At 38.5% G+C, this 12117-nt stretch overlaps 1 protein-coding gene across 6 annotated transcripts in view; it reads left to right on the top strand.

The window, feature by feature from the left end:
* Positions 1-12117, top strand: part of LOC105002686 (chromosome unknown open reading frame, human C10orf76) — a 180098-nt gene that overhangs the window by 25938 nt on the left and 142043 nt on the right. For all 6 annotated transcript variants that reach the window (XM_010859467.1, XM_010859465.1, XM_010859470.1 and 3 more), the window contains 6 exons: positions 1072-1115; positions 2188-2248; positions 4363-4409; positions 4890-4965; positions 6527-6620; positions 11674-11775. In XM_010859467.1, coding sequence (XP_010857769.1) covers positions 1072-1115; positions 2188-2248; positions 4363-4409; positions 4890-4965; positions 6527-6620; positions 11674-11775 — 424 coding nt within the window. The remainder of the gene's footprint in view (positions 1-1071; positions 1116-2187; positions 2249-4362; positions 4410-4889; positions 4966-6526; positions 6621-11673; positions 11776-12117) is intronic.

Raw genomic sequence — 12117 nt, forward strand, 5'->3', positions numbered from 1 at the left:
TGTTAATTTAATCTGGCTATAAAGAGGGAATAGGTATTTCTTTTTAGAACATTGTGCTGCTATCTGCGGTTTTCTATTTTCTCATCATGGAAGGAAGGTTTGAGGGGATATTTGCTTGCTAATTATGATGAAATGGTCAGTTATACTTCATGTTCTAGTATGCTGAGTTTGATTATCCTACAGAGTCAAGTGACATTTCTAAGAGTAAGATTTAGATGGTATGTCAAATCACTTTAAATATCTTACAGTTATACCTCAATAAAACTAAAAATTAAAAAAAAAAGGCTTAGATGACTAAATGTTGGGAGATTTCTTGTAGAACTAGTCAGATTATATTTACAGCCTGACTTGGTGAAGCTGAACTGTGGAGGATGATATAATATGTGGTACATATATCCTTGAAGGTTTGGAAAATAAAACTTGATCTCTCAATATAGGGAGGAAGAAGATGACCAGGTATCTGGTTTTATTCTCTTTCCGTCTGCCCTCTTCGTTCTTCTAATTTCTCTTATGAAGAAAGAAAAAGCACACATGATTCATTCTTGTGGCTTTAATTGATCTTTGTGATATGCTTAGCAGGTTCTAGGGGGAAGGTTGATAAGTTACTTTAATATTTATTGGATGCTTCTTTCTGTTACACTACTGTTTTCCTGTGGTCTGAAAGAGAGTGGCTTGTTTGTATGTACCTTCATTTAAGGTGGGACTCATTGTTACTTTTATTGTGGGTTGTTTTTAGAGACATCTGAGAGCTTTTTGTTTAAAGATTCTAACTTAGTCTTCTCTTTTGAGGTGAAAAAGACCCCAGTGAAATTGTCAGTGGTCTGGGCTGGTCTGTTTCATCTCTTGCTCTTTTAATTATATCTAGAAACATTAAATAATGTAATTAGATCAGAAAAGTCTTCCAGAGAAGTTCCTTTTCATCCTTTGACAGGTCTCTCAGAGTTTCTGTCCTTGTTGCCTACTTTCAGGTAGAACTTGCTGGGTTTGGACTGTCATTAGTGTTTTATGTGGTCTAGTCATAGCATTATCATCAGGCCCTTATTTCACCTATGCTGTCTTTTTTCTCTCTAGGGAATGGGGCTTGTGATTGCTCAAGCTTTATCTGAGTACAACAGGTAAGTCCATCTGCATTCAGAAACTGAATTTGAACTGGTTGAGTCAGGAACAGGTTTGTTAAGAGTTCTTGGGTGAACATCCTTACCTATCCTAGAAGAGTATTCAGAGGTATATCTGCTGGCAGATGCATTTGCTCTAGCTTGACTTGATGGCTTTAGCAGGGGTGGGTTCTAACACTAGGAGAAAAGTAGCCACCACATTAGTGTCCATCTTTAGTTTAAGCAGCTCTTAACATTAAATGTTCTTTTGCAACCTTTGACATTTTGTTGCAGAGCATTTTAACAAATTTTCCAGCCACAGGCAGGCTATTCCATTTAGCTCAATGTATCATTTAAATACCGTTTCTATGTAAAAAAAAGGTTGTGAAGTGCTGCTTTTTTTGTATGCTTATAAAAAGGAAGAAAAGAGATAGCGCTGAATTCTCGTTTGACAGATATTTCTTTTTTATCAGTAATCAACTACAGTTTCCTAGAGTCCTGTCTATTCTGGGGGCTCTTTTCTTCGATGCTTGCTTTCCCCCCACCCTTGCTGTGGATGGGGAGGATTTGGTATTCATTGAATGGAAATCAGAATTGTATCTAATCCTGGCAAGGGCCAGGCAGGATCTTTCTTACTCCTTTCCAGACTTTCCTCACGTACAATTGAGTGTTGGAATTTCAAATCTGTCCCCATCTCCACAAATAGTTGAGCTCACAGATTCCCCTCCTTTTCCTTCAAAAACAAACAAGATTTTCACTGTTACACAAGCCTTAATTTTACTGTCACACTTTTCAAGTAATAGTCTGTTTGGGAAATAACTGGATCAACCATATGTTAGAGCATTTCACATTTTTGCAGCTTGCTTTCTAAGTCTCTCCTGAAGTAGCTGGGCATTTTGGTGTACGCTACCTCAAGAGCAGATGGGTGCCTCTTAACTTGCAAGGCAAACTGCAGAGGCTCGGTTGTTAGAACGTTTTTGTTTTCTGGAGTCAGTGAATTCTGCCAGTGAGCTGCCCTGATTACCTAGTATGCCAAGGACAAAAACATATGTGATAAATAACACTAAAGTTGAATTTAGTTATTTTTGTTCAGGCAGTATAAAGACAAGGAAGAAGAACACCAGAGTGGTTTTTTCTCTGCTTTAACAAATATGGTAAGTCCTACTTGTCTTTTTTTTTTCCCCACTCCCCTGCTCAAAAATATATGAGATCTATAGGGGTAGACAAGTCTGGACTCAGAAGTTTAGATATTTGAGATAATGGCATCATGAGGGGAGAGAGGCTGCTCATAGCAGATTTTTTGGAGAGCTGTATCTCTTCTAGTGATTTCCAAACCTAAGTTAGGCAGGGCAAAGAAGAGCTCTGATTTCTCTGGGGCTGGTTTTTTTTTTTTCCTCAAATTAATTCAATTTTTTTAAGGCTACAAAAAAAAAGAAAGGTTCATATTAAGCCAGACTTCTGCTTCCTGAAGAACTGTCTCTGAAAAAAAAGAACTAGAAAAAAAAAAAAAGAGAGACAGTTGGCTTTGTTTGAGGACAGGTATGGAACCGAGCATAGAGGCTTTAGATCTGAGTCCAACCATAAGCGATCCTTGGCTGTTTGCTGTGACCCCATCATCATTTGTCCTGGAGTTGAGGGATTGGTGCAGTGATCCAAGCCACTCATCTAAAGGTTTAGGATCTGGGCTGAGGGGTCCATGGTTTGGGAAAATTACTGATTCAGTTTGCAAGACTCTTGAGCAAGGTATCTCAACCTTAGCATGGTAGGCGTTTTAGGCCAGATAATCTGGGACTAATTTTTAAGAGGTAAATCTAAGGTCTCAGAATTTAGACAGATTCAGAAAGTCTGGTTCTTGGGTATTAGTATTCAAGTAATCAGCCCTAGGGCAAAACAGATTTTGAGTTCATTGTAAGGAACAACAGGCCCTGCCCCATTCCCACCCCTCAAAAGGCAACTTTTCCCCTCTGCCTTTTTCATTCTCAGAACCTACTTTCAAGGAAAGGACACGATAAGCTCTTTAATTCTGAAGCACAAATGGGTAGTCCCTCAGATGTTGAAACAGTGTGAGGGCTGTATCAGTATTTGATTAGATGCATTAGATATAATCCTATTGCTTCCAGGGACCTTTGCCTTTTAGCCAAGAAGAAAAAGTTTTGTACCAAATAAATGGAGCTCTGGCTGCATGGATTTGGGCATCAATAAATAGGTGGAAAAGGCAGTGTTAGAAGGATGGGCATCTATCTCTGCCTCTGATATCCCATATATCAGGGCAACCTATTCCATTTGTTCATTCAACTGCCCTGACTAGGACACAAACAAAAGATTTCATGATGTGAAAGATGTATGCTGCTGCTAAGTCGTTTCAGTCGTGTCCAACTCTGTGCGACCCCATAGACGGCAGCCCACCAGGCTCTGCTGTCCCTGGGATTCTCCAGGCAAGAACACTGCAGTGGGTTGCCATTGCCTTCTCCATTGTGTGAAAGTGAAAAGTGAAAGTGAAGTCATTCAGTCTTGTCCGACTCGTAGCTACCCCATGGACAGCAGCCTACCAGGCTCCTCCATCCATGGGATTTTCTAGGCAAGAGTACTGGAGTGGTTTGCCATTGCCTTCTCTGGAAAGATGTATAGTAGGTTTCTTTTAGACCAGGCATCCCCAGCTTCTGGGATCTAATGCCTAATGATCTGAGGTGGAGCTGATACAATAATAATAGAAATGTGCACAATAAATGTAATGCACTTCAATCATCCTGAAATCATCCCCCCATCCCCTGGTCTACAGAAAAATTGTCTCCCACGAAACTAGTCCCTGATGCTAAAAAGGTTGCTGACCACTGATTTAATAGTTCTGGTCTGAAACCCAAATATTCCCCCAAGACAACTCTGTGCTGGATAAACAGCCTGCTTTCTGTAATGCTCTTTGTGAGTTAGTTTGTTTCAGATAAGCAGCTTCCAGGACAGAGGCAAAGTGATGAGGATGTTTAAGTTATCATTTACTTGCTGTCAGTGGTTACTGGACTAACACATAGACCTGGACAAAAGTACTGGGATTTTTTTTTTAAGTCCCTTTAAGCAAAGAAAGTTTAGGAGAGTTTCATTACTTATGATTCTTTTAAGATCTTCAAAGTGAGCTGGTTTTGTTGTGTGTGACTGGTGGGCCAGGATTCCCTCATGCTGCAGCTTGTTTTTTTCACTGATTAAGCTTTGTAGGGCCCAGAGCTCCTCTCACATTTCCCTGCTATAACTCTGCAATTCCCCTTTTCTTCCACAGGTGGGCAGCATGTTCATAGCAGATGCCCATGAGAAAATCTCAGTACAGTAAGTGCCTGATGAACTTGTGCGGTGACTTGAACTTCAAGTGTGGACTCTCTTACTGGATATGAAAGTGTGAAACTTTATCTCTGCAGATTCAGACTTTTTTGATGATTGTCAAATGTTTCTTGAGTTTTAAATAATAATGGGACTTGGCATGTATTGAGCTCTAAGAAGTTGTAAAACTGTTCCCAGCTATCTCTGAAAGGAAATAAAGAGGACTTGGTGTCTGAGGCAGTTAAGGACTTAACTGGATTGGGGTGAAAAAGTGAAAAGGGGAAATAGTGAAGTAGGTAAGAACAGATCTAAGGAATTAAAGTGCTGACTGTATTTCCTTTATATAAGCCCAAAAAGGAAATAATGAAGCATTAGAAACTCTAAGGGATTTATAATGAGGAGTTGGGGTGAAATCTTATCTTGATGATTATACTCTTTTACCTTCTTCATTATATAAGAGACTCTCCAATTTGCTCTCTTTTTCTTTAGAACCAACGAGGCCATCCTTCTGGCACTTTATGAAGCTGTTCATTTAAATCGCAACTTTATCACAGTATTAGCCCAGGTTGGTTATATTAAAAACTTCAGTTCTTTTTCTCCCTGACTTTCATACAGATTCACTCCATTGAAAAGCCTATCTGGGTGTGCTCATGTAAACCCTACTTTGCATTGATGAGCCGTAGTTAGTAACTAAATAGTTGCATCAGTTGCCTTTGCTTCATGCTCTCCTCAAATATCTATGTCTCCATCTGGTGCTAAAATGGAACTGGTAACATGCCAAGTTAATGGTCTTGACCAGTTGACTGATTCTGCTAACCCAAATGAGTTGAGATTATTTCATTTTGCTCGCTGGAAATCCCTTAGTAATATCTGCCCATACAGATTTTTTTAACAGGCTTTCTGCTTCCTAAACCTCTCTGGAATTATGACCAGAGAAAAAATAGGCCACGTCACTTATGTTATTATCTCATCCATTTCCAGAGAAGAAAAGTACAAAATATCCTGTGCAGCATAAGGTTCGCTGTTAACCAAAAAAAAAAAAGAAAAAGGTCAACAAATATTGAAAGCAGGAAGTCATAGAATCCTGAGTACTGGGTCACTTGCCTAAGGGATGTCCTAAGTTGTTGGTACAGAAGGAACTAAAATAGGCTGAGAACTCAAGTGCTGCCCATGAAAGCTGTCTTTAAAAATTGATGAAGTGTTTTTAAAGTCAGACTGTTTAAATTATGTATGAAGTTTTTTTTAAGGGAAAGTGTGCTTATGCTTTTTTCTCAAAGGGTCATTATGTATGGGAGCCACTGAGTTTCAGCAACAAAAAAAAATAAGGTCAAAAAGCTGTGCTGGTTTTGGGGTCTGGTTTGCTGGTTTAGCAATTCTCATTTTTCACTATTGATCACATGAGGCTTTATCCATGATTCTCATGATGTTCCTTGTTAGCTCTCCAAATTCTGTAATTGATTTTAAAGGACAAAGTGAGGAGGGTAAAATCTGATAAAACTATTGGGGAAGAGAAGGGAGTAGCCACCACTAAGCCTGATTCTCAAGAGCTGATGTGGCAAGGATGGCTAAGGAAGGTAAGGGAAAGAGGAGTCATCTCTTTTGGTTCCTAGTGGATGTCTCCGCCCATGTCTCTGCCTCCCCACCCCACACACTCTTGTTTTTGGTGGAACAAGGAGGGCTGCCCTCTGCATAGCCCTTCTTATAGTGTCTGTTATCCCATTGGCTCACCTGCACTTACTAGTTGACTTATGTGGTCATCAGAATAGTCTGTAGATATGTTTTGGGTTGATCAGATAATAGTCCCTTCTCAGATTCAGATAGGACTACAAGTGCCCTTTTTTGTGTGTGGAATATTTCTGTGTATTTGTTTACCCCAGTTTTTTATTCATATGGTTCTGTAGGTAAACTTACATAATGGGAACTTAGTTACTTAAAGAAAACTAGCCTGCAGAGCTTATTAGAGTTTAGCAAGCATCAACAGTAATCAGGCACTAAATAGGAACTAAATGTAGAAGCAGTCTCTCCTCAGTGAGCTTTCTGTTTATGAGGCCAGGAATACCAGAAACGTTAAGCAGAGGACACCCACAGTCTTCTCTTTTCTTATCCTTATCTGTGTTCTCTTTCAGAGTCATCCAGAAATGGGCTTGGTGACAACCCCTGTCAGTCCTGCTCCAACAACCCCAGCCACACCACTTGGGACCACGCCACCCTCCTCTGATGGTAAGTCCATCACCTCCTTTGTTTTCTTGATTAATACAATCTTGAATCTTTAGGGGTGAGTGTAGTTGTTGTTGTTTTTCTTTCCCTGACAAAAAGCATAATTGTTAGTTCTTTTGCTTAAGAAATTATCTTTAGGATTTGTGAAACTCTAAATAAAAGATAGTCAAATGCTTTCCTCTGTGTAAGAAGCTACAAAACTCCAGCTTGTCCTCCATAGGGAATGGTTGTAGAATCATGGAAATGGTAGATTTTAAAAGGGATCGCAGAGATCAGTGATGCCTGTCTTGCCAAACTGAGGGTACTTGTGAAGCTCAGATGAGATATTTTATGAATATCTCACTGAAATAAATGTAAAATGGTAAAATCGTCTCATGTTATCATTTGACAAATGAGGGAATTGAGGCCAGGGGAGTATGAGGTTTGCCTAAGATTAGTAAGAGTTGACACTAAGAACCTTGCATGGATCAGGGTTGGGACCATGCCTGTTTTGTGCACCATTAAATGTCCAGCATAGTGCTTGACATGGTTACTGCTTAGTAAATATTTGTTGACTAAATGAATGAGAAAGTGAACTTGGAATTTGTTCACTGTTATGTGTCTGCCAGGCACACCCAGTTAGAAAATGACAAGTGTGTAATAATTGGGAATTTGCTGGGTATTTAAGATTTCTCTCCTTTAAAAGATAACAACAACAACAACATTCTACTGTATAGATCTTATCACTGGAAGTTATGAAAAGGGTAATAGAAAAGAAATTAAGAATTTTGCCCAATAAACTTTGTATCAACCTGAATTGGTTCTAATGTCAGCTCAGTGTGCTTGAGGGAATAACTTAACCTAAAAACAGTCTTCATTAATACTTGATGTTTTGCCTCAAATGTTGAACTCATTTTGGGTAAAAAAATTGTGCCCCCCTACTGTCTATATTTGATATGACCATCTTTGCTCTGCTGTTTCTCCTTTAAACTTTGATATAACACCTGTGGTATTAGCATTTCAAGGTAATACAAGCAGTATTAGTACAAAAGTATTACTGGGAGGTGCCACTGATTTTCAAGTCTGTGGTAGCAAATTGGATCTGTTTTCAATTGATAGTCAAATTCCAAAATACAGATTTCCCCTGTTCTCTGAAAGCAGAGCTTTCCTACACGACCTTCTGTGAGCTGAAATTGCATAAAGCAAAGAAGCAAATATCTTAGGTTGCATCTTGCTAATGGATGCACAGAGTAAATTTAGATAAAGCACAGATGCTCACAGACGCAGTTCAGAACTGGGTGGCTTGATTCTTACATGCTGCGTGTAGTTTGTGGGAAGGAATTGAGTGGTATCACTCTCACTGCTGGGGATGCCGATGCTTCTGTTACAACTTTTGCTGCAAAACAAACGCTGAACGCGGTTTTCATTTTTTGCCTTTGTCTTTCGTCTCACCCCATCACTCTTGTTTCTTGTTACTTTCATTTCTAATTGTTGATAGGTGGTAGGATTTTTTTTTTTTCTACTTTTATTTGCCTGAATTTGAGAAAATAAAGTTGAATGTGTATACTTAAAAAAATTTTTTTTAGCTTTATTGAGGTGAGTTGATATGCATATACATTGTGAGAAAATTCCCCCTATCTATTAACACATCCGTTACCTCATGTGTTTTTCTTTTTCTTTTTTGTAGGGGATGAGAACTTTTAAGTTCCACTCTCTTAGCAAATTTAGCTATACAACATAGTATTATCAACATGGTTACCATTTTAATATTTTACGTTAGATCTTCAGATTTTGCCAATCTGAAAGTTTGTGTCCTTTTACCAACCTCTCCCTATTTCCTCCATCCCCTAACCCCTGACAACCACTTTTCTACTCTCTTTTTCTATGAGCTTGACTTGTTTTTTTAAGATTCCACATGTAAGTGATGCCATATAGTGTTTGTAGTATCTTGGCTACTGTGAATAATGCTGTAATGAACATGGGAGTGAAAATATCTCTTTGATATCCTATTTTCACTTCTTTGTATATATACCTACAAGTAGGATTGCTGGATCATATGGTAGTTCTGTTTTTAATTTTTTGAGGAACCTTTATACAGTTTTCCTTAGTGGTTACACTGATTTACAGTCCCATTAGCAGTTCATAAGAGTTCCCTTTTCTTCACATCCTTACTAATTCTTGTTATCACTTGTCTTTTTTATTGGCCACATGGCTTGTGAGATCTTAGTTCCAAATCAGGGATTGCACCTGGGCCCTCTGCTATGAAAGCCCAGAGTCCTAACCACTGGACCTTCAGGGAATTCCCTCACTTGTCTTTTTTAAAAAATTTAATTAATTAAAAACTGGTGGTATAGTTGATTTACAATATGTTTCAGGTATACAGCATAGTGGTTCACAAATTTTAAAGATTATACTCCATTTATATTGGAGAAGAAAATGGCAACCCACTCCAGCAATCTTGCCTAGAGAATCCCACGGGCAGAGGAGCCTGGATAGGCAACAGTCCATGGGGTCACAAAGAGTCAGACACTATTGAGTAACTAAACAACAAATAGTTACTATAAAATATATAAAATATAGGCTATATTCTCTGTGATATGTGATATATCTTTGTAGTTTATTTAGTGTATATAATGGTATGTACCTGTTAATTCACTATACCTATTCTGCCCCTCTCCATTTTGCCTTTTTTCCTTTTTTTTTTAAAACATTTATTTATTTTGGCTGCACCAGGTCTTTGTTGCAGCATTTGAACTCTTATTTGGTGCATATGGGATCTAGTTCCCTGACCAGTAATTGAACCTGGGCCCTCTGCATTGAGAGCACAGTCTTACCCCCTGGACCACCAGGGAACTCCCTCCTTTTTTCTGAAAAGTGAAAACTGTCTTTAGACTTTGCATTAGTGAAAACAAGTACTGAGGTAGTTTTTTTTTGAGGAGGCAAAGTGGCTTTTGTAAAATGAGCTGAAAAGCAGGGCATACCTGTATCTTAATGAGAAGGAACATGTAGTAGGATTGCCTGCTTGTTCTCTGCTTATTCTGGTCACCAAATAATATTCCAGCAGAAAATCTGTTTTTTTTCTTTAACGATGAATCCTTCGTGGTTACCATGGATATCAAAAGGCTTGTGTGTGTGTGCGCGTGCATGTGCACACGTTTGGGTTCGCATAGGTATATCTACACACACACATATATATCTTTGTCTATATCTGTATATATGATTTCATGTGATGTTGGGGTTTGGCTGCTTCAGAGAACCGCCTTTCAAACTGTTCATTGTGAACACTTCCACCCACACACTTGATTATGCAACTTGATTTGTGCTTACTTACTTACAACCAGTGAGGTTTTACTTTTTCTAGTGGGAAGATTGGAGTCAGCCCACTTTCAAATGACTATCTCCCTTGACAAAGGCTGCTGGGAAGAATTACGAAGCCAGCGATCAAGGAATACCTCTTAGGAAGCAGATTTTAATTTGTGAGGGATTTTATTCTATTGATATTGCTTCTATTTTGTCTGTTTTTCTTCTCTCCTAACTTATTTCCTTTTTGTAGGGGTCCTAAGTCTTATATCTCTATCCTCAAGTTTTGGTTTTTTAATTGGTTTTTAATATAACTGGTGCTCAGTGGCCTAGTTATATTTAAAGGTATGTCACTGTTGCTATTATTTTTAAAAAGTCAGCAGTTTAGCTATAACGTTTGTTCTCAGTTCAGGCTTGACATTTGACAACTCAGCCTTGGCATGGGAGGATTTTCTTGTAAACTAAAAATACATATACTTCTATATTTCTAAGTATTATGTAAGACAGTTTTCTAGTTATCTCTGTGTTTGAGTTGGGGGGAAAAAAGCCCCACTTAACCAGATCAATGCCTCTTTGTATTGGACAAAGGAAGGATTATGGGCTCTGAGCTTCAGAATAGGCTGTAGTTTGAAATGACAGTGTCAAGTCATTAATCCATAATATGAATTTTAAGATATATTAGTATTTCAACATCAAAATATATTTGTCTTCTGTTAGTTCTCGGGGGCTGAACTGTGGGAAAACAGCCAAGGGTTGGGCATGCTAATTTCTTCTCATAAGGCTTTTTGCTGTGCTTGCTATGTATCATGGATCCATAATATGCAAATGTTTCGCATTGTTAATAAATGTTCTCAGCATACATAGTAATAACTTCAAAGGGATTCATTATGGTTAAGAATACATATTATGAATAGTATCCCAGACTCAGCTGAGTTTTCATAGGTGAAAATATAACAGAAAACTATAGATCCTCTAGTTTTTCTAGGCAATCATGAGTTTCCTTTTTTTTGTATATTATGTTTTAGACAGTGTAAAAGTACTTAACAAGATGTCTAAATCTCATGTAAAATATCAGGAACTTGGGGATCTGTATTAAGGCTATCCTGTGTGGGTCACCCCTAGTCTGGTCCCTTGTTCAGCAGGGACAGTTTCTCCAGCAAGCTACTAGGTATATAAAACTCTATTCTCAGTAATGTCCACCTGTTTTCAGTCTGGTATTCCTTCAGGTTCCCTTTTGTGGGAAAGGGATTAAGAAGTAGAATTTGAATGTATTTCTGTCTTTTTTCCCTTCCATCTTGCGTATTTCCAGCCTAAAGGCTTATTCTCTGAGCAAGATTTTTCCATATTAGGAATGAATTGTCATTTATTTTAAGCAGTAGACTCATCAAAGCAAGGCACATTTATATTCAATACAGCTCTTTCACTTAGGTACAAATTAAAGTGCTTTTTAGAAGGGCCTTGAACCCTTTTGGTTTGCTTGGAACTAGAAAGTGGAATCAAAATACCCTTCTTAGAACATTGGGAGAAAAGCACTCTTCCTTTAGACAGGCATTCTTAGATAGGAGAGAAAGACTTTGGGCTTAATCTTGGGGGTAGGAAGAGCTCTAGAGGCCTAGGAAGACTAGATAACAGTGTTATGATAAGCACTCAGTCTTTCCTCTGTTTTGGAGAAAGATTCTTTTGTGATTTCCTTGCCTGCTGGCAAGTTGTCTGTATAGGTAGAAGTGTTAAATGGAATATGTTACAGGCTGAATGCATTTTATCTGTTCTATTCCAGTTATAAGTTCTGTGGAACTCCCACTGGATGCAGATGTACAGACCAGTAATCTACTGATAACCTTCTTAAAGTATAGCTCGATTGTCATGCAAGACACCAAAGGTAAGGCATTCTCTTTTGAGAGCTCAGGAAGCAGGAGGTGGTAGGTAGCTGCTTAGCTTGATCAAGGAGCAGCATTAATACTTATAAGCTTTGACGAGATGACCCATTGGGACCTCCTTGCAAAGTGATGGTCCTGATTACTGGAAAATTTCTCACTGCCAGATGGCAATTAGATGGTGTTGGAAAAACCTGGAGCTGGAGCGGGAGTGCTCCAAAATAGAACAGAGAAAATAAATTGATCTCTACAAAAACTAGCAAGTCTTCTTAATAGATTTTGGTAAGTAGATGCAAACTCTTATGTGTAGGAAGTGAGGGGATTAGCATGTTCAGGGAATTCCCTTT

This window comes from Bison bison, unplaced genomic scaffold (assembly GCF_000754665.1).
Source record: "Bison bison bison isolate TAMUID 2011002044 unplaced genomic scaffold, Bison_UMD1.0 scf7180017864456, whole genome shotgun sequence".
In the NCBI taxonomy this organism is placed as follows: Eukaryota; Metazoa; Chordata; class Mammalia; order Artiodactyla; family Bovidae; genus Bison; species Bison bison.